Genomic DNA, 22856 nt, shown 5'->3' on the forward strand with positions numbered 1-22856 from the left:
ATTTCATCATGTCCACAAAAATAATATATAATCTCTTATTTTCAAATAAATAATTTTTAACAAGAGAATGGAGAATAAATATTGCATCAGTCGTAGACCGCCCTTTGATACCAAGACACCGAATATATACGCATATGCTGATTGTTCCTTGCAAGTAACTTCTTGAGGTGATTTAAAGGTCTCGAAATTAACAGACACTCGATTCGGCATTTATAATACAAGAATACATGTGCCGGTCAAAATTATGGCGTTGCTGATGGTTGTGATGATGGCGACGAAAATGATGACTGTGATGAAATAATGATGATGGTGATGATGGTGGTGATGATGATGATGATGATGATGATGATGATGATGATGATGATGATGATGATGATGATGATGATGATGATGATGATGATGATGATGATGATGTTATAAGAAAGACATCAGTTTTCTCTTACGCTGTAGCCGCTTTAAGCCTTAACCCGGATTAAAAAATATTAATGGTTTATCGAAAAGTGAATTAATTCTAGCGGTATCTCTCGCTACCACCGCATGTTTTAACGGGCACAATCAGTCCATCTATACATGAATATCATTTATTGCGATATGAATCATTGGTTGTCGTGAATAAAACGCGTTTAAATAGTATTAATATCAAAGTTCAATGGAGTTATGCGCCGCTTGTATGTATAAATTGATGTTATATCTAACGCTGCATCCGTGACGACTAAAACGTTGGTTTTGAAAATGTAGCAGAAAGATCAAGATTTTGGCGATTTTGTCTGACAAAACATAGTAGTTGCTGTTTTGTTACTTTGTTGCTTTTGGTTTTTGTTTCGCAGAATAAAACGAATATTGATGGTATAAGTGATTTGTTGGAGGTTGTCGTAGTTGATTTTTTGCAACTATAAAGGAGGAAGACCACAGTCGAATCGTCGTGTCTTTTTTTGAGAGTATTTTTGCTAGAGCTTGCGACACCATCACTAGTACAGCAGAATCATATTCTTTATACCTAATAACATTTGAGTATCGTTCATGAAAAACTTGACTTAATGCATGCGCATAACGTGTCGTCCCAGATCAGCCTGTGCAGTCAGCACAGGCTAATAAGGTACGACACGTTATTATCTTCCCAAAACGCGGCTCATGTTATACGAGTGTTTCGTCATGTTATGATCGACTGTGAAATTCACTGTCACATGTACAATTGTACATCAGAAGATAAATCAATGAGATTGGTTTTTAACCATTAAAGGAACCTTTTCACAGATTTTAGCATGAATTGAATTTTGTGATTAAATATTGATAATTGTTAACATAGCATATAAAAAGCTAAAGTAATTTTTTTTATAAAAAATAGAGAAAGAGAAAAAAGTAAGGCCCCACCGGGCTCGAACCACTGGCCCCTGGAGTAAGTGTCTATTGCTTAGACGTGCTCATACTATACTTGTTGTATTTTTATATAAGCATTCCTCGTACTGTCATTGACAACGACAAAACTCTCCAAATTATTAAATCGTTTCGCGTTGCAACGCTTGATAATTTTCAGGTTTTTAAATCGTCAAAAGATGCGTTTAATGGATATTTTAGATCATGGTTCAGTATTACTGTTTTCTCACAACTATCATAACTACAACGAAAAATTGCGAATCTTAAACACTTTTTTATAATTTTGTCAATTTACCAAAACGTGAAAAGATCCCTTGAAAGTAACGAAGACCTATAGAAAAAAATGTATTCTATAGGTCTTTGAATATAACCACAATTTTGTCATTTTATGGTTATATAATCTGATATTTTCATGTGCTATGAGGATTCGTAACATTAGCGGCCTCGAAATTACATACTGTTGGCGAATGATACACATTTCAACATGAAAGTGTACATGTCATTGGCGTTATAAAAACGCATATTACGATATACAGTATACAAAAGGGTATGTTATGATTATGAAAAGTGTCGTTATCAAGTTTCTCATGAGAAAGAGCAGAAAGAGAGTTAGACTTAGCAGGAAGATAAGACGCAGTAACGGAAAAGGACACTCGATAAATAAAATATGCTGGGTTGTTGTCAGTTATAAACAACAACGTTTTTTCAACACAATACATAAATATAGGAATATTTTACGCCCCACTTAGCTATTCCTTATGAAGATAATGCCCAAAAAGATCCTTGTGATGGAACATTCATTTAACTCAAGAAGGATAATGTATCTCTTCATATCCCATATATGTCGTCATCAGGGAATACAATTATTTTATTTACCAGTATAAGTTATGTACAGCATTGTGATTCATATATTGGACGCAAATTATTTAGAACAAGTCAATACCCATACATTTTACTGTTGTTTACACTTTTTTATCTTTAACTATCCACTGTGAAATTAAGACTCACATTATGGGTTTGTATTACAAGGAATGTCTCTGAGGAGTCAATTTACATCACGTCAGAGTATCATGACATGGCCTAGTTAACTATGCATATTTCCTAAGTGCATGTATACCAACCATTAAACACTCTATGTTAAAGCACGCACTACAACTACTACTACTACTACTACCGATACCGTTATCGCTACGCTACCACCACCACCGCCACCACCACCACCGCCGCCACCACCACCACCACCACCACCACCACCACCACCACCACACCACCACCACCACCACCACCACCACCACCACACCACCACCACCACCACCACCACCACCACCACCACCACCACCACCACCACCACCACCACCACCACCACCACCACCACAACACCACCACCACCACCACCACCACCACCACCACCACCACCACCACCACCACCACCACCACCCCCACCACCACCACCACCACCACCACCACCACCACCACCTGCTGGGTGAATTAAAGCCTATTTAAACAAACTACACCCGACCTGCCATGGTTCGATCTCGACGTAACCATTCGTTACCCTGCACTTAATTTATGCAGCTTCATTCTCGTGTACAGAGGTCATTCAGTAACCACAAATGTTTACCTTGAATAAAACTATTTGACGTTCAGATTCCAAATTATAAGTTTGGTTTAGAGCAAGGACGTTGTTAATTTGACGGCAGGGGACGGCGGGGGGGGGGGGGCGGGAGGGCGGGGCGGAGGAAGTTGTCTTAACAGGTTACGATACACGTTGTGTTGTCCACAGTTTTGTTTGTCGCAATCCGTCTGACTTTTGCTCATGGCGATTCGTCGACTTGCAAAATTAGGTGTAATCAACCGAGGCCCCTATCAGCCTACAACCCGTTTATGGTTTTATGGGCTTATGTTTCGATTTCATAGACGGTGTTTTGATAGTATCTCTGATTTGCTGAATATCAAATGTTATCCCATTTAGTAGACTGATACCAATTATAACGATGTTTAAATAAAATAGTTTTGTCAAGTTACGTAAAAAACGGCTAGTTTTTTCCAATTAGTTGCACTTTTTTATTTTTTGTTTGGCAGTTTAGATAGATCTAGGTTTTATTTCTAAGCAATAGCCATAATTATCCCTTTCCAACTAGGACATGTCTGTTGTACGAAACATCTATTGTTACGACGAAACAAGAACAAAAACGCAAATAACGCGTGTTTATATACATGTATTGTCTTGGCTCCATTTTGATGAGGTTAGTTTTATACAATATGCTTCATTAGTTAAAAGCATATAATTATTCATTGTCAGATTTCATGCTTTGTACATTTATTACAAAAAACTGGTCAATATTTAATATAATAACATTGTTTTCTTTTTAAAAATTAGTCTTCGCATTCTGTCATCCATGCTGAACAGCCAAGCAAGTACATTAAAGACCGACGGTCAAACAATGGAGTCTCAACGTGGAAAAATCGTTTCCTAAACTTCCGAAATGTTACAATTTTTGAGGGAGGAAAGTTTATAACTTCACAACACAGTATATACACTTTACATTTTATTTGCACACTATGATAATAAATATACACCAATAATGTTTATTTGTTAACTGTCTTCACAAGCTAGGTAAAATCCATTCTCTCTCAAACTGCCACCAACTATCTCCCATACTACTTATATTGCATCTTTACATCTCTACGTTCAATTCCACTCTATCCCAGCTTCTCACTGCACCGGGCTTTTTATACAAATTTGTCCACCCTCCCATACTTGGATGTGTGGAAAGACACAGATAGAACCTAACATTTAATTGGTATTTATTATTGCAAGTGTTGACATATTTGACAAGCAGACTCTGCGAGCACCAGAACAGACCAAAGTTGCTAATCTTTATTACAAAATGATGACCAACTGGTATCCGGTTCTAATAACAAATGCCCACCATGCCACATCAAAAAGAGCAGTCTAAATTGAAATCATATACTTAAATTTACAACAGAAAACACTCAGCAAACGAGTGTGACGAGTTAGTATCTTAGAGGACTATATAGTCTATCCTCAGTTTATACATGTCATATTCAGACGAAATTCTCCCAAGAAGCAGTCAGAGAAATATTTTTAATATATATGCGCTTTTAAATATTCTAAGACTATTGATACTCAAAAACTAATATTTGTTAACAACACAAAATTCACTCGCTTCATACTCGAGAAACTACTATTGCGTAACATGGTAGCTAAAACACCGTATATTTTATTACGTATATTATTAAGTATATAACAAATAGCAGTAAAAACAGCCGTTCAAGATTTTAGTTTATAATTATATCGATAAAAATTAATTTAGATTCCACCAACAATAATACCTACGACAAAAAGGAAGTTATACATAATTATCTCTGAATTAACATCTTGCCACCTGCCAATCAAACTCTTTTATCAACATATCAGCGGTCGATAAATCTGTGTGGGTGTTGCTATTCTTCTATTGCTCTCGACTAGACGAATACCATGTATTATTAATTATTAATTGTAATGTATTAATGATACCATCATTACACGTGGTAATAGTAAACTAACGACAGATATGTGTATAAAAAAAAAATATGTTATAATATATATATATATATATATATATATATATATATATATATATATATATATATATATATATATATATATATATATATATATATATATATATATATATATATATATATATATACAACGTAGGTATCTCTTGATACAGGAAAAACACCTACATCAACATTTCGAATCCTTAATGGCGGTAGTTATGTATTATATCAGAAATATTTTTTTGTCAAAATGATGAAAAATGTTGGTAAATTACATATTGATATTGTTAAAGAGACTTAGCCCCGCACCCAATACCTGTGATTTGAGGATGACTTAGCCACGCATATAATACCTGTGATTTGAGGCTGACTTAGCCACGCGCCCAATGCCTATGATTTGATGCTGACTTAGCCACGCACCCAATACCTGTGATTTGAGGCTGGGTTAGCCACGCGCCCAATACCTGTGATTTGAGGCTGACTTAGCCACGCGCCCAATACCTGTGATTTGAGGCTGAGCTAGCCACGCGCCCAATACCTGTGATTTGAGGCTGACTTAGCCACGCGCCCAATATCTGTGATTTAAGACTGACTTAGCCACGCGCCCAGTACCTGTGATTTCAGGCTGACTTAGCCACGCGCCCAATACCTGTGATTTCAGGCTGACTTACCCACGCGCCCAATACCTGTGATTTGAGGCTGACTTACCCACGCACCAAAAACCTGTGATTTGAGGCTGACTTAGCCACGCGCCCAATACCTGTGATTTGAGGCTGACTAAGCCATGCGCCCAATACCTGTGATTTGAGGCTGACTTACCCACGCGCCCAATACCTGTGATTTGAGGATGACTAAGCCACGCGCCCAATACCTGTGATTTGAGGCTGACTTAGCCACGCGCCCAATACCTGTGATTTGAGGCTGATTTAGCCACGCACCAAATACCTGTGATTTGAGGCTGACTTAGCAACGCACCCAATACCTGTGATTTGAGGCTGACTTAGCCACGCGCCCAATACCTGTGATTTGAGGCTGACTTAGCCACGCGCCCAATACCTGTGATTTGAGGCTGACTTAGCCACGCGCCCAATACCTGTGATTTGAGGCTGACTTAGCCACGCGCCCAATACCTGTGATTTGAGGCTGACTTAGCCACGCGCCCAATACCTGTGATTTGAGGCTGACTTACCCACGCGCCCAATACCTGTGATTTGAGGCTGACTTAGCCATGCGCCCAATACCTGTGATTTGAGGCTGACTTAGCCACGCGCCCAATACCTGTGATTTGAGGCTGACTTAGCCACGCGCCCAATACCTGTGATTTGAGGCTGACTTAGCCACGCGCCCAATACCTGTGATTTGAGGCTGACTTAGCCACGCGCCCAATACCTGTGATTTAAGGCTGACTTAGCCACGCGCCCAATCCCTGTTATTTGAGGCTGACTTAGCCACGCGCCCAATACCTGTGATTTGAGGCTGACTTAGCCTTGCGCTCAATACATGTGATTTGAGGCTGACTTAGCCACGCACCCAATACTTGTGATTTGAGGCTGACTTAGCCACGCGCCCAATACCTGTGATTTGAGGCTGACTTAGCCACGCAACCAATACCTGTGATTTGAGGCATATGATCAAAAGTATTTCCATAATAGTGTCCCATATAAATCAAAACTAAATAAGCGCCTTGACGATCTCTCACATTCTGTTAATGGCAAGTATACCAGTACACGGTGGGTTGTCAGATGTCATAACCATAGTAACGTTATATTTTGACATTTTTCTTGGGGTAATTCAGCGTATCCCAGTAATCTTTTAATAACAATAAAGCGAAAGGCAAAACAAAGCTAAGGTAAGAACTTATTTAAATAGTTGTATTTTCGTATTCTATATATGTATATGTAATAACAGGGGGGGGGGGCGGTTCCGCTCGGCGTCGGAAAGCGTTTACGTATGTATATCTAAACGAAACCAATGTTATAATACGGTTTGCTAAACATTTCAAAAAAGTGGTTTGTTAATATTTTTGTAAATAACACCGGTAAATACAATTGTTCATTATGTATTTATTAGTAACACCACAATTACACGTAACAGCATCGGTACTTCAATTCAAGTCGACACTAATATCATTTTAAATAATTTTTCCAACAGTTTCTAGGTAGACGATTGTCAAAATAGCCAATCAACAATGAGACATATCGGTCAGTTAACAATGAGAGATATCGGTCAATCAACAATGAGACATATCGGTCAGTTTACAATGAGAGATATTGGTCAATCAACAATGAGAAATATCGGTCAGTTAACAATAAGAGATATCGGTTAATCAACAATGAGACATATCGGTCAGTTAACAATGAGAGATATCGGTCAATCAACAATGAGACATATCGGCCAGTTAACAATGAGAGATATCGGTCAATCAACAATGAGACATATCGGTCAGTTAACAATGAGAGATATCGGTCAATCAGCAATGAGACATATCGGTCAGTTAACAATGAGAGATATCGGTCAATCAACAATGACACATATCGGTCAGATAACAATGAGAGATATCGGTCAATCTACAATGAGACATATCGGTAAGTTAACAATGAGAGATATCGGTCAATCAACAATGAGACATATCGGTCAGTTAACAATGAGAGATATCGGTCAATCAACAATGAGACATATCGGTCAGTTAACAATGAGAGATATCGGTCAATTTACAATGAGACATATCGGTCAGTTAACAATGAGAGATATCGGTCAATCAACAATGAGACATATTGGTCAGTCAATAATGAGAGATGTCGGTCAATCAACAATGAGATATAGGTCAATTAACAATGAGAGATATCGGTTAATCAACAACGAGACATATCGGTCAGTAAACAATGAGACATATCGGTCAATCAACAATTAGAGATATCGGTCAATGAACAATGAGAGATATCGGTCAGTTAACAATGAAACATGTCGGTCGATCAACAATGAGAGATATCGGTCAATCAACAATGAGACATCTCGGTCAGTTAACAATGGGAGATATCGGTCAATCAGCAATGAGACATATCGGTCAGTTAACAATGAGAGTAATCGGTCAATCAACAATGAGACATATCGGTCAGTAAACAATGAGAGATATCGGTTAATCAACAATGAGAGATATCGGTCAGTTAACAATGAGACATATCGGTCAATCAACAATGAGAGATATCGGTCAATCAACAATGAGAGATATCGGTCAGTTAACAATGAAACATATCGGTCGATCAACAATGAGAGATATCGGTCAATCAACAATGAGACATATCGGTCAGTTAACAATGAGAGATATCGGTCAATCAACAATGAGAAATATCGGTCAGTTAACAATGAGAGATATCGGTAAATTAACAATGAGACATATCGGTCAGTTAACAATGAGAGATATCGGTCAATCAACAATGAGATAAATCGGCCAGTTAACAATGAGACATATCGGTCAATCAACAATGAGACATATCGGTCAGTTAACAATGAGAGATATCGGTCAATCAACAATGAGACATATCGGTCAGTTAACAATGAGAGATATTTGTCAATCAACAATGAGACATATCGGTCAGTTAACAATGAGAGATATCGGTCAATCAACAATGAGAGATATCAGTTAGTTAACAATGAGAGATATCGGTCAATCAACAAAGAGACATATCGGTCAGTTAACAATGAGAGATATCGGTCAATGAACAATGAGACATATCGGTCAGTTAACAATGAGAGATATCGGTCAATCAACAATAAGACATATCGGTCAGTTAACAATGAGAGATATCGGTCAATCAACAATGAGAGATATCGGTCTGTTAACAATGAGAGATATCAGTCATTCAACAATGAGACATAACGGTCAGCTAACAATGAGAGATATCGGTCAATCAACAATGAGACATATCGGTCAGTTAACGATGAGAGATATCGGTCAATCAACAATGAGACATATCGGTCAGTTTACAATGAGAGATATCGGTCAATCAACAATGAGACATATCGGTCAGTTAACAATGAGAGATATCGGTCAATCAACAATAAGACATATCGGTCAGTTAACAATGAGCGATATCGGTCAATCAACAATGAGACATATCGGTCAGTTAACAATGAGCGATATCGGTCAATCAACAATGAGATATATCGGTCAGTCAACAATGAGAGATATCGGTCAATCAACAATGAGAAATATCGGTCAGTTCACAATGAGAGATATCGGTCAATCAACAATGAGACATATCGGTCAGTAAGCAATGAGAGATATCGGTAAATCAACAATGAGACACATCGGTCAGTTAACAATGAGAGATATCGGTCAGTCAACAATGAGTCATATCGGTCAATCAACAATGAGAAATATCGGTCAGTTTACAATGAGACATATCGGTCAATCAACAATGAGAGATATCGGTCAGTTAACACTGAGACATACCGGTCAATCAACAATGACAAATATCGGTCAATCAACAATGAGATATATCAGTCAATTAACAATGAAACATATCGGTCAGTTAAAAATGAGACATATCGTTCAATCAGCAATGAGACATATCGGTCAGTTAACAATGAGAGATATCGGTCAATCAACAATGAGACATATCGGTCAGTTAACAATGAGAGATATCGGTCAATCAACAATGAGACATATCTGTCAGTCAACAATGAGAGATATCGGTCAATCAACAATGAGACATATCGGTCAGTTAACAATGAGAGATATCGGTCAATCAACAATAAGAGATATCGGTCAATCAACAGTGATAGATATCGGTCAGTTAACAATGAGAAATATCGGTAAATCAACAATGAGAGATATCGGTCAATCAACAATGAGAGATATCGGTCAGTTAACAATGAGACATATCGGTCAATCAACAATGAGAGATATCGGTCAGTTAACAATGAAACATATCGGTCAATCAACAATGAGAGATATCGGTCAGTTAACAATGAGACATATCGGTCAATCAACAATGAGAGATATCGGTCAATCAACAATGAGAGATATCGGTCAGTTAACAACGAAACATATCGGTTGATCAGCAATGAGAGATATCGGTCAGTTTACATTAATACATATCAGTCAATCAATAATGAGAGATATCGGTCAATCAACAATGAGAGATATCGGTCAGTTAACAATGAGACATATCGGTCAATCAACAATGAGAGATATCGATCAGTTAACAATGAGACATATCGGTCAATCAACAATGAGAGATATCGGTCAATCAACAATGAGAGATATCGGTCAGTTAACAACGAAACATATCGGTCGATCAATAATAAGATATATCGGTTCAGTTAACATTGAGACATATCGGTCAATCAACAATGAGAGATATCGGTCAATCAACAATGAGAGATATCGGTCAGTTAACAATGAGACATATCGGAGAATCAACAATGAGAGATATCGATCAGTTAACAATGAGACATATCGGTCAATCAACAATGAGAGATATCGGTCATTTAACAATGAGACATATCGGTCAGTTAACAAGGTGAGATATCGAACAATCAACAATGAAAGATATCGGTCAGTTAAAACGAGGCTTAAACTGATGTATATGTATACGTGTATTTGTGCGGACTGTACAGGCTAATCTGGGACGACACTTTACGCACATGCATTAAGCCCAGTTTTCTCAGAACACGACTGATATGTGTATTATTGGAAGCTGTCCAACATTTTTTTGTCTTAAATTTATATTACATTATAATAATACATGCAAAAGCCGTCGTAGTGGTTATTTTATATCATTTAACGAGGATGTAATTACGAGGATGTAATGTATACTACTAATTGCTTATATGTTATATAATATCGTAAAAACACGGATTCGGAAATCCGACCGAGAGACAGACAGAAAACTAATTTGGGTTGTCGTGTTGATATCGGGCAAATATGTTTTTGCGCATATTAAAACCGGAATCCATTGACACAATTTAAACAAAAATATTTTTAAACAATGACCCTTTCGTGTGAATAATGAGATAACTGTTATCGACGAAAAAACACATTCTGTATACTTTCAGTCAGTAGAATTAACGGCATTTTAAATTATTTTGTAACCAACGAAAAAATGATCGCATACAGTGATTTAACAGTGCGCGTAAAAAGCCTATTAACAACTATTTGAAGTTATGATGCAAGGTTATTTAACAACTCCGGCTTTAGCGTTATGGTTACGCATTCAGTACCCATATTAACAGCGCTTCTTGGGAAAGAAATTAATCCATTCATGCCTAGTGGACTCTCCCATCCTTCTAAATTGGATGAATTTAATTCCAAAATTAGAGATGTCTAGTTTATTAATTTATATATTGAGAATATTTCTTACAGAAATTCCTTTAAGCCAACTGCGCAGACCCCGATGAGACGCCGCTGTTTGCGAATGCCTATTTTCTAGACGCTAGGCATAAATGGGTTACTAAGGAATTCATTAAACCTATTCATTCCTTACGTCTAATTTTATGGTGATGTCATTAAAGTTTTATAGTTTCACAGATTTATGTATATTCGGTCCGATTTTCTGAAAAACTCAGATTTTATGATGATGTCATTAAAGTTTTATTGTTTCACAGATTTATGTTTATTCGGTCCGATTTTCTGTAGAATTGTTGCATCTCTCATTGAAAAACTCAGATTTCACTAACGATGGTCGTGAAAAGCAATCCAGGACTAAAAAACATAAACTAAACATGATAATTCCATGTATTTACTTGGGTACTATTACATCATATCTTCTAGATCAGCAGCGGGATCTTCTAGGGTCTGATTACAACATCTTCTTCGTAGTATTATCAGTCATTTGTGTTTAGTCGTTTAGGTATATTTTAGATTAATACTTCAAGTTCATATTAACATATGAATTTTCCCTGGAGTATACAATAACACGAGAATCTCTTTGTTTTAACCATTTATGCCCAGTGGACTCCCCCATCCTTCTAAATTGAATCAATTTATTTTCAAAATTAGGGATGATCTAGTATATTTATTTATATATTTAGATTAGAATATTTCTTACTGAAATTCTTTTAAGCAAACAGCGCAGACACAGATGAGGCAACGCACCATGCGGCGTTTCATTTGGGTCTACGCCGTTTGCCAAGGCCTTTTTTCTAGACGCTAGGGATAAATGGGTGAAGGGATGTTTCACAGTTTTGCAAAATAAACAAAATCATAAAAATTGTCAAAGATAAAAAAGAAGCATTGTATTCAAATAAGCAAAATACCAAGTGACTTAGAAAAATGTTGAAACTTAGTATTCTTGTATTTATAATCAGCAATTAAAATAATACAATTTATACAGCGTTTGAAACCCTTTTCATCGAAAACTAAGCAAAAACGAGTAGTATATTACGCTTCAACTGTGTTTCCTATTCAAAAGTATGAGCTATGTGGTGGTATTGCGTTAGGTTTTGCTTTGGGGGTCCCGGATGCGATCCCTATGGTGGTCACATTTTTAGTTTATCTTTTTTATTTTTCCTATAATTATTTTAAAACAATTCAAAATATCACAGGTTTAGTAGTAAAATAATCCAATGATAAAAACAATCTTCTGGGGGTGTTTACATATCATCATTACGGAACAATGATTGAATTACGCACAATTTCAATTTTTCGCTGCATAGTATCTTTAACTTGCCATTGGTTGCCTAAAAATTGTCCATTATTCCGTTTCCTGTATCAATTCCAGTTAATATTATTCAAGTAGTACAATTCTGGAGTTATTATTTGAGTTACTTAAAATCAATAAAACCCATTTAAGCGAGTATGAACGATATACAGGAAAAAGAAACAAAGTGTGTTATACAAACAATCAACCTAATGTACACGCTACTTCATTGTTAATGCAATTGTCTTAGTATTGTGTTCGTATTGATTCAACATCGTGTTTTGAGTATTTGGTTTCAAACACGGCACGTCTAGCATTTCACTGCGTCTCCGGCTTGCAATTATAAAAGGATGTGCGTTTTTTTACCTTGTGTTTCATCCACATCCCAATAATGTGTAAAACAATGCGCATGTGGTACATGATACTTGCCGTATATATTAGACCATGTCACTTAATAAAGCGCATTGGCTCGACTGTCAGTTTGCACAATTGAACGCACGTTACAGGACGTAAAATGATGCTAAATCAAAACTTGTCGATTATACCGGATATCTGAAATGTAGTTTTTCAATTTGCTAATTCTTCATTTTTTAATACTAGTACCTAAAATGTGTTTTTAATTCTGGCAAACTGAATTTTGTTTCAGTGCAATTACCGCACTGATCACACTTAAGAACGTTTACGTTAACGCTGAGGAACTTCGTGGCTGACGTCATGGGCGTTGAACAGTCACACGAGACCCACCCGTCCTATACAAAGGACTATCTGGATGGATGCAGGTGCGTGATCGATTTATTTTTAAAAATAAATATTTATATTTAGCTAATAAACAACAATTTGGAGTTACAAGGGTGTGATGTTTCCTCTTTTAAGCTGATTTCCGCTATTTCAATGTCAAACTAATTTTACAAATAGTTCTTAACTTTGTTGGACCTATATACAAATGAAGTGTTTAGTTGAACATTGCACGGAAGGCAGGCATTTTCCTCCCATGAGATGGTTCTTGAATCATACCATTAAAATATGGTAGACATAAATAGTTTATTCAGTTCATTGTAGACATTGTGTCGTAGCCTGAGTGAACACTAAAATATATAGGTCAGTAATTAATATCCTAAGGGTCTGGGCACTGTATGGTGAGTTGGGTAACCTCAAGCGAACAATTTTGTTCCGGCTTATGCATACTGACGGAAATTATTTTCCGCATTGGGGTCACGTGACTATTAAATGGGCGCATTCCACAGTTTCCTTTTTAAATTATGTCTGGGAATTTTCGCTCGCGTACTCAATTTTCGGTTTTAATTTACCTAAGCGTCCATATTGATACCATATGTAGGTACGTGGTGATTACCTATCTACAACACGATCATCCTTATTTCCAATCGCCAGAGGCACTGATATAAATAAATTGACACTGATAGATATCAGTCGATTGACATTTATGTGTATTTAATAATAATAATATTATATTTAAATATGGAGTGTGTGTTTTTTATCAAAGAGTTTGTGTCCTTATGTCATATTTATATCACAGCGGTATTAAGTTATATTCCAAGTATCGAACGAAACCTCATTGTTTAAATGCAGACAAAGAATGATAATTGAAGAAAAAAAATGACAATACCTGAATACGTTGTTTTTATTACAATTAGCGACACATGCTTTTTATTACAATTAGAACTATAACTTTCAATTAGGGAATATTTCGGCTGTTAATGGCAATTATAGCAATGTGCAAAATGTTAAACATTATATAAAAATATCCAGTTACTGCTCATGTATTCGCTTAGAAGTAGACTTTAAACATTTGCTTAGGAGTACATTACCTTCACAACGATTTTTTCTAGGTATTACACACTTTTTTTACCATTTTAATCTTTGAATATTTATCATTATTAATAGTTATTAAAATACAATGTATGTTTTATGCATATTCACCATATCAGCCACCGATAACCCATTAGACAAGAATACTGCATTAATTTATATAATTATCAGTTAAAAGTAGAGCCTCGGGAAATATTGTCAGGTGGAAATAATTAATAACCCCGAAATCGAGATCTGAGCTCAAGATATGTAAACCTATCGTTAAAGAATAACTTAAAAGGATATGTTCACGGTGTCGAGCACACTCAGTTCGATACAACTGTCACATATAGCAGCTGTTCGCGTGCGCTTGCGGGTGTCGATTCGCAGATGCTTGTAATATTCATCATGCACGTTTTAACCAATTTACGTCAGATATGTATTATCAGGTATGTGTATTAACACACATACCTAGTATTATGTAGCTCCAACTTCAATGTCACACTTAGCATTTAAAGGTAGAATTTGGGATGGATACAGCTTGTCCAATCGTTACTTATAATTTATTTTGCAATTAAAAGATCCTAAAATATTCATCATATAGAGTCGTCATGTTGCATATAAAACCCCTGTCATTGAATACAAGACCAAGGTCACCCTTGTAGATCGAAGGTCAATCGAGTATAAGACCATTTACCGGACAGTAACTATATCATTAACTTTACCATGTTTAACACGTGGAGAAAACGTTTCGGGTAGAAGGACCGTATCTCTGGCTTAGAGGTCAAGGTCGGTCGCATATTTTTTTCGACTGTAACTTTAATAATTTATCTCAATAATAAAAAAAAACATGAATATTTACTATGTGGAGACGTGTGTCTTATGAATCCTTGCGATTAAGACAAGTCTTTTTATTCCGGATACCTTAATTAAATCCTTAAGTTCTTTGGTTTTTTAATTTAATGGGGCTATTTGAATAATAGCATTTAAGTTCACATATCGGTGGACAAGTCTCTTTAGGAAATTCTGTTCAGAATTGTCTTACTTCTCACAAACTTGTAAAAGTTAAAGTCGAAGACATCATTGGCTGAACTGTCTTACGCATAATGAATTGTGAATTGTCCGTTTAGTTAAAAGTTAATATTGTAATAAAAAACTGCCAATGCAATTAGTCAACGACCTCTTCAAACTCTATAGAAAGTAAATATTAAATTAATGCGGTGTTAAACATTATTCATACACGAACAAAGCGTTAGCAAACTATCCTGAGGCGAACGGTAAACCGGATGTTGACCCTAGCCTCTTTAACCTTTGTATTCATATTGCCCGAAACTACCTATCAAAATATGGTGAAAGGCCGATCATTGATTTATTAGTCGAGGTCGTTTAAAACCGAAAAGGCTATACAATGAAATATAATGATATAAGAGTTAAAAAAAAACCTCGACGATATCATTACCATTTTTGATAGAACACAACTTGAATAACGACTAAATGTCACTTCATGAGCCTCTGTTTTCTCAAACGTTTGAATTATTTTAGCATTTTTTATCTCAACGCTCAAACGTGTCCCGCATATCTGTATGTTGCTCGTCCGTCTGTCTGTCAGATCACCCGGCACTTAGGTACAACGAATGCCAGAGACACATCGCGTACGCCGTGTTTCATTCAGATTGACGTACACGCAGAACTAGCCAAAAGTACATTAATAAATCGGAAAAATATACTACGTTTCACTAGATTAAAATAAGCTTTAGAAGTCCTAGAGGGTGGTGTTATGTATTTATTCACAATGGACATGGTTTTGTGGATCATATGTCATTCTGCCTTACGATCAGACGACATATATACACGTATTTAGCCGATTATATAACTTTGCTTCGTCATAGTCCAAAAGTCGGGTAGATTTTCTTTGATTATTCGCAATCTTTTCTGAAATAATCGTGGACGCGCATCTTTATTATTGAACAATATTGTTATATTAAGATCATAACCTGTTGCGTTTACTTTTCTTCATCCAAGCACAAACACGATTGCTTCTACTTAAAAGGGTAGGGTAAGCAGATTGCCTGAACATTTTGTGTCGTCAAAATTTCAGCGATTCCCATTTTAAGGAGAAAATGCAATGACCTCGGGAAATCTTACAAATACCTATTTACCATTGTTTTGTTCTATTAATTTAAGCTAATTTAACGGATATGCTCGAATGTAAAAAAGGTCTCTAATTGTATATACAGTCATTTTAGTGAATTTAATTAATATGATTGAAAACTCAACCTAGAAAAACCGAAACAAGTTCATGATCGGCACTAACAATTAGAGTCGATCGATGAGGTGGATGCTAACAACTGTTTTACAACAAGAAGCGAAACTGTTCAATTCCCAATATGTTAATATTTATTAGTTGCCACCCTTCTCGTCTCTTACCCGGAATTATCAGCTAGCCTATCCGACATTATTACGTTTTTGAAAATAATGTCTTATTTGACTTGTGGTTAAAAGTAAGTTCTCATGGATAATTAACACAGCCATGCGCGCGATTACAATCTTTGCGCGAGCAGCATACTAGTAACTTCCAATAGTGTAGAGTTGTTTGGAATTCGACAATAATTTTCGTCACACCCAACAGAACTAAATGCTTCGTATGCGGAATGCCCCCCCCCCCCCTCGGACAAAACTATGCTGATTGCACAGGCGGCTCAACGACAACACTATACACCCGTGCATTAAGCTTCCGTTTCCGACGCCACGCCACAAGTTTTCTTTGTTTTTCAGGTATTGGGCGGATTTCGAGAATGAATATTTCGCCAAGGGAACTTACCGCTACGCATTCCGGGGCACAGTGCACGGGGATGGGCCACGTGACGGAAGTGTCTGCGTTGCGAAGGTCTTTAAACGGAAGTACGCCAAATACTTCGACAGGTGGCGTCCTGACTTCAACGCCAGCGTCAAGGCTCAACATTTCGCCACGATCTTCACGCGTAACGTGCTTCCACAGCTACGAAAATTCGTTTCGACGACCGAAATCGAGTTCATCATTCCGTTGATCGCGAAAATGGATTCTATTTCACATTTCAAAGTGCTCGGCTTGTTTTCCGTTAACGAGGATACTACGTACGTCACGCCGTTCGAGTACGTCGCCATCGAGCCGTATCTGTACGGTCAGTTTGAGAAATTCAACTCGAATGGGGGCTTTGAGGACTTCAGTGCTCTTGTACTTAACACGTTCAGTCACTGGACGTGGCAGGTTAGCGGACACAAGTTTCTCGTGTGCGACCTCCAAGGAGTGCAGAACGGCCGAAAGTGCATTCTGACAGACCCGTGCATCCACTCAGTTGACGGGCGCTTCGGGATGACGGACCTCGGCGTGGTGGGGATGGAGAAGGTACTCTCGAATCATGTATGCAACGCCATGTGTTACGCTCTGGGCCTGGAGAACCCCATGGCAGGGCTGCGCCTCGGCGCCCGTAAGTCCCAAGCCACCGCCTACGTGTTCGAGCTGTCGGAGAGTGACATCTACCGCGCTAACGAGGCTCGCACGCACTACTTCACACTTATAGAACCCGTAGTTCAATGACGACACGAATCATGCATGACGAATAAATAATAAATGTATACGAGACTACTTTCGCCTAAACACAAAGTGTTGTGTTCATTATCATTCAGTTTGTACAGAAAGTCATTTAATATTATTGAGGTTGTTGTGCAATCTATGGGAATGCAATAGGTGTGTTCAGGAATCAATGTTTGAAAGTTTAAACTTGATGGAAGTATAGTCAGGGAAATATCGATGGTTGTGTTCGTTTTTGGCATAATTTTCCAAAGCGCACGTTGACTTTTCCACGTGAGGTGATAAATGCAAACCAAAACACACGTGAAGTGGGCGGCTTTGTACTGCGAGAGAGTATAATCGACTCAGTATTTAAAATGACAGTATTTATAAAGGCAATCTGCTCTTTTAAATGAGCGCTTGCAATCCGTCCTCATGGCCCATTTTCTCATTTTCTTTGTCTGAACTAAACTTTTTCAGTGTCTTGATGCTCAGCCTTAAAGGCTGTGTTAAAGGCAGTGTTTTTTTAATTTATTCATTTGGGTTGAATCTAGTATTTCTCGGAATGCATGTTTGTTTTGAGCGACCATTACAATTCATTTCATATAATTAAAAAAAAATGTTTATGACAATCTCATAATTATTTGAAAACATTATAAAAGCAAATATTTGATAAATATTCCATAGGAATAAAATGAGTGCTGATGTCATGAACGTACGTTGATGACAGTACACGTTCATGTTTTACCCACAGTTCGTACAACCATGTCGTAATTACTGTAAACTCATTTGTAGTCGTCGGCATGAACTTTTCTGAATTTTAGCATTTTTTATCTCAACGCTCAAACGTGTCCCGCATATCTGTATGTTGCTCGTCCGTCTGTCTGTCAGATCACCCGGCACTTAGGTACAACGAATGCCAGAGACACATCGCGTACGCCGTGTTTCATTCAGATTGACGTACACGCAGAACTAGCCAAAAGTACATTAATAAATCGGAAAAATATACTACGTTTCACTAGATTAAAATAAGCTTTAGAAGTCCTAGAGGGTGGTGTTATGTATTTATTCACAATGGACATGGTTTTGTGGATCATATGTCATTCTGCCTTACGATCAGACGACATATATACACGTATTTAGCCGATTATATAACTTTGCTTCGTCATAGTCCAAAAGTCGGGTAGATTTTCTTTGATTATTCGCAATTTTTTCTGAAATAATCGTGGACGCGCATCTTTATTATTGAACAATATTGTTATATTAAGATCATAACCTGTTGCGTTTACTTTTCTTCATCCAAGCACAAACACGATTGCTTCTACTTAAAAGGGTAGGGTAAGCAGATTGCCTGAACATTTTGTGTCGTCAAAATTTCAGCGATTCCCATTTTAAGGAGAAAATGCAATGACCTCGGGAAATCTTACAAATACCTATTTACCATTGTTTGTTCTATTAATTTAAGCTAATTTAACGGATATGCTCGAATGTAAAAAAGGTCTCTAATTGTATATACAGTCATTTTAGTGAATTTAATTAATATGATTGAAAACTCAACCTAGAAAAACCGAAACAAGTTCATGATCGGCACTAACAATTAGAGTCGATCGATGAGGTGGATGCTAACAACTGTTTTACAACAAGAAGCGAAACTGTTCAATTCCCAATATGTTAATATTTATTAGTTGCCACCCTTCTCGTCTCTTACCCGGAATTATCAGCTAGCCTATCCGACATTATTACGTTTTTGAAAATAATGTCTTATTTGACTTGTGGTTAAAAGTAAGTTCTCATGGATAATTAACACAGCCATGCGCGCGATTACAATCTTTGCGCGAGCAGCATACTAGTAACTTCCAATAGTGTAGAGTTGTTTGGAATTCGACAATAATTTTCGTCACACCCAACAGAACTAAATGCTTCGGGAACTTACCGCTACGCATTCCGGGGCACAGTGCACGGGGATGGGCCACGTGACGGAAGTGTCTGCGTTGCGAAGGTCTTTAAACGGAAGTACGCCAAATACTTCGACAGGTGGCGTCCTGACTTCAACGCCAGCGTCAAGGCTCAACATTTCGCCACGATCTTCACGCGTAACGTGCTTCCACAGCTACGAAAATTCGTTTCGACGACCGAAATCGAGTTCATCATTCCGTTGATCGCGAAAATGGATTCTATTTCACATTTCAAAGTGCTCGGCTTGTTTTCCGTTAACGAGGATACTACGTACGTCACGCCGTTCGAGTACGTCGCCATCGAGCCGTATCTGTACGGTCAGTTTGAGAAATTCAACTCGAATGGGGGCTTTGAGGACTTCAGTGCTCTTGTACTTAACACGTTCAGTCACTGGACGTGGCAGGTTAGCGGACACAAGTTTCTCGTGTGCGACCTCCAAGGAGTGCAGAACGGCCGAAAGTGCATTCTGACAGACCCGTGCATCCACTCAGTTGACGGGCGCTTCGGGATGACGGACCTCGGCGTGGTGGGGATGGAGAAGGTACTCTCGAATCATGTATGCAACGCCATGTGTTACGCTCTGGGCCTGGAGAACCCCATGGCAGGGCTGCGCCTCGGCGCCCGTAAGTCCCAAGCCACCGCCTACGTGTTCGAGCTGTCGGAGAGTGACATATACCGCTCTAACGAGGCTCGCACGCACTACTTCACACTTATAGAACCCGTAGTTCAATGACGACACGAATCATGCATGACGAATAAATAATAAATGTATACGAGACTACTTTCGCCTAAACACAAAGTGTTGTGTTCATTATCATTCAGTTTGTACAGAAAGTCATTTAATATTATTGAGGTTGTTGTGCAATCTATGGGAATGCAATAGGTGTGTTCAGGAATCAATGTTTGAAAGTTTAAACTTGATGGAAGTATAGTCAGGGAAATATCGATGGTTGTGTTCGTTTTTGGCATAATTTTCCAAAGCGCACGTTGACTTTTCCACGTGAGGTGATAAATGCAAACCAAAACACACGTGAAGTGGGCGGCTTTGTACTGCGAGAGAGTATAATCGACTCAGTATTTAAAATGACAGTATTTATAAAGGCAATCTGCTCTTTTAAATGAGCGCTTGCAATCCGTCCTCATGGCCCATTTTCTCATTTTCTTTGTCTGAACTAAACTTTTTCAGTGTCTTGATGCTCAGCCTTAAAGGCTGTGTTAAAGGCAGTGTTTTTTTAATTTATTCATTTGGGTTGAATCTAGTATTTCTCGGAATGCATTTTTGTTTTGAGCGACCATTACAATTCATTTCATATAATTAAAAAAAAATGTTTATGACAATCTCATAATTATTTGAAAACATTATAAAAGCAAATATTTGATAAATATTCCATAGGAATAAAATGAGTGCTGATGTCATGAACGTACGTTGATGACAGTACACGTTCATGTTTTACCCACAGTTCGTACAACCATGTCGTAATTACTGTAAACTCATTTGTAGTCGTCGGCATGAACTTTTCTGAATTTTTTTTAACGACTTATTCGTGGGCACTGATTGCTTTATGATTTGGAAAAAAAGAATTTGCGTCGATCATTTTTATATAGTTTATTCAAGATAAATTAGACAGTACAGTCCATGAGTACACATGTATGTTTAATATAATTATACAAACAAAAAATATTTTTTATGTGCTTGACAAGTTGTCTTAATTTCGTGGATCAGTCTATGTATAAAATAAAAAAATAGACTTATGTTCTTAGAATATTTGTCACACTTCTTTTTCTTAAACGACCACATTTGACAAAAAAAAGTTGTGCTACAGAATCACTATATAATATGATTAAAAATAATCGATCATAATTTTTTTAATTTTATAGAAATACTTATGTAATGCAACTTAAAAGTAAAGTTTGACCCTTTAGCCAAAAATTGTACAACGTTCAGGTACACATTTTATATGAGTCGTTATAAGTCTTTCTTTACAAAATGTCCCCCATACAAAAGTATGTAAAAATACATGTGATGTGTGCGATTTTAGAATGTACTTTATGTTTTTTTAATTGAATAATGTGTGTCATATGTTAATTAATACGGAGGAGTGAGGAATAGTAGTAGTAGTAGTAGTAGTAGTAGTAGTAGTAGTAGTAGTAGTAGTAGTAGTAGTAGTAGTAGTAGTAGTAGTAGTTGTAGTTGTAGTATTAGTGGTGGTAGTAGTAGTAGTAGTAGTAGTAGTAGTAGTAGTAGTAGTAATAGTAGTAGTAGTAGTAGTAGTAGTAGTAGTAGTAGTAGTAGTAGTAGTAGTAGTAGTAGTAGTAGTAGTAGTAGTAGTAGTAGTAGAAGTAGTAGTAGTAGTAGTAGTAGTAGTAGTAGTAGTAGTAGTAGTAGTAGTAGTAGTAGTAGTAGTAGTAGTAGTAGTAGTAGTACTAGTAGTAGTAGTAGTAGTAGTAGTAGTAGAAGTAGTAGTAGTAGTAGTAGTAGTAATAGTAGTAGTAGTAGTAGTAGAAGTAGTAGTAGTAGTAGTAGTAGTAGTAGTAGTAGTATAGTTGGATTAATAGGAAATATGCATAGTTAACTAGGCCATATCATGATACTCTGACGTGATGTAAATTGAACCTTCATGTATAAATAGACATTCCTTGTTATACAAACCCATAATGTGGGTCTGAATTTTACCCTGATGATAAAGATAACAAGATGTGTTTGTGAACACTTTGTCCCCTCAGATATTTGACCTTTGATCTTGAAAGATGACCTTGATCTTTCACAACTCAAAATGTGAAGCTTCATAAGAAACACATGCATGCCAAATATCAAGTTGCTATCTTCAATATTGCAAAAGTTATGGCAAATGTTAAAGTTTGACGCAAACAAATAAACATAAAGCGCAAAAACAATACGTTCTCCAGTATAGACTGGGGGACATTAAAAGCTTAAACAGCAGTTAAATGTATGGGTATTG

At 37.2% G+C, this 22856-nt stretch overlaps 2 protein-coding genes across 2 annotated transcripts; both read left to right on the top strand.

Annotated features, from left to right (window-relative positions):
- Positions 1-13259: 13259 nt before the first annotated feature.
- On the top strand, positions 13260-18017 carry LOC127846730 (uncharacterized). The gene is made up of 2 exons (XM_052378227.1): positions 13260-13363; positions 17166-18017. Exons 1-2 carry the CDS (start codon positions 13299-13301, stop codon positions 17965-17967), a joined length of 867 nt encoding a protein of 288 aa, XP_052234187.1. The 5' UTR covers positions 13260-13298; the 3' UTR covers positions 17968-18017.
- Positions 18018-20107: 2090 nt separating this feature from the next.
- LOC127846020 (alpha-protein kinase vwkA-like) lies at positions 20108-20629 on the top strand. Its single transcript, XM_052377201.1, has one exon. The coding sequence runs from the start codon at positions 20108-20110 to the stop codon at positions 20627-20629; it is 522 nt and encodes a 173-aa protein (XP_052233161.1).
- Positions 20630-22856: the final 2227 nt, after the last annotated feature.

Source organism: Dreissena polymorpha, chromosome 9, assembly GCF_020536995.1.
Source record: "Dreissena polymorpha isolate Duluth1 chromosome 9, UMN_Dpol_1.0, whole genome shotgun sequence".
NCBI lineage: Eukaryota > Metazoa > Mollusca > Bivalvia > Myida > Dreissenidae > Dreissena > Dreissena polymorpha.

Bases quoted from the DNA above. Each gene is read 5' to 3' on its own strand.
- LOC127846730 (XM_052378227.1), top strand. From the start codon at position 13,299: ATGGGCGTTGAACAGTCACACGAGACCCACCCGTCCTATACAAAGGAC. The intron at 13,364-17,165 runs GTGCGTGATCGA...TTTGTTTTTCAG, and splicing joins GACTATCTGGATGGATGCAG to GTATTGGGCGGATTTCGAGA.
- LOC127846020 (XM_052377201.1), top strand. From the start codon at position 20,108: ATGGATTCTATTTCACATTTCAAAGTGCTCGGCTTGTTTTCCGTTAAC.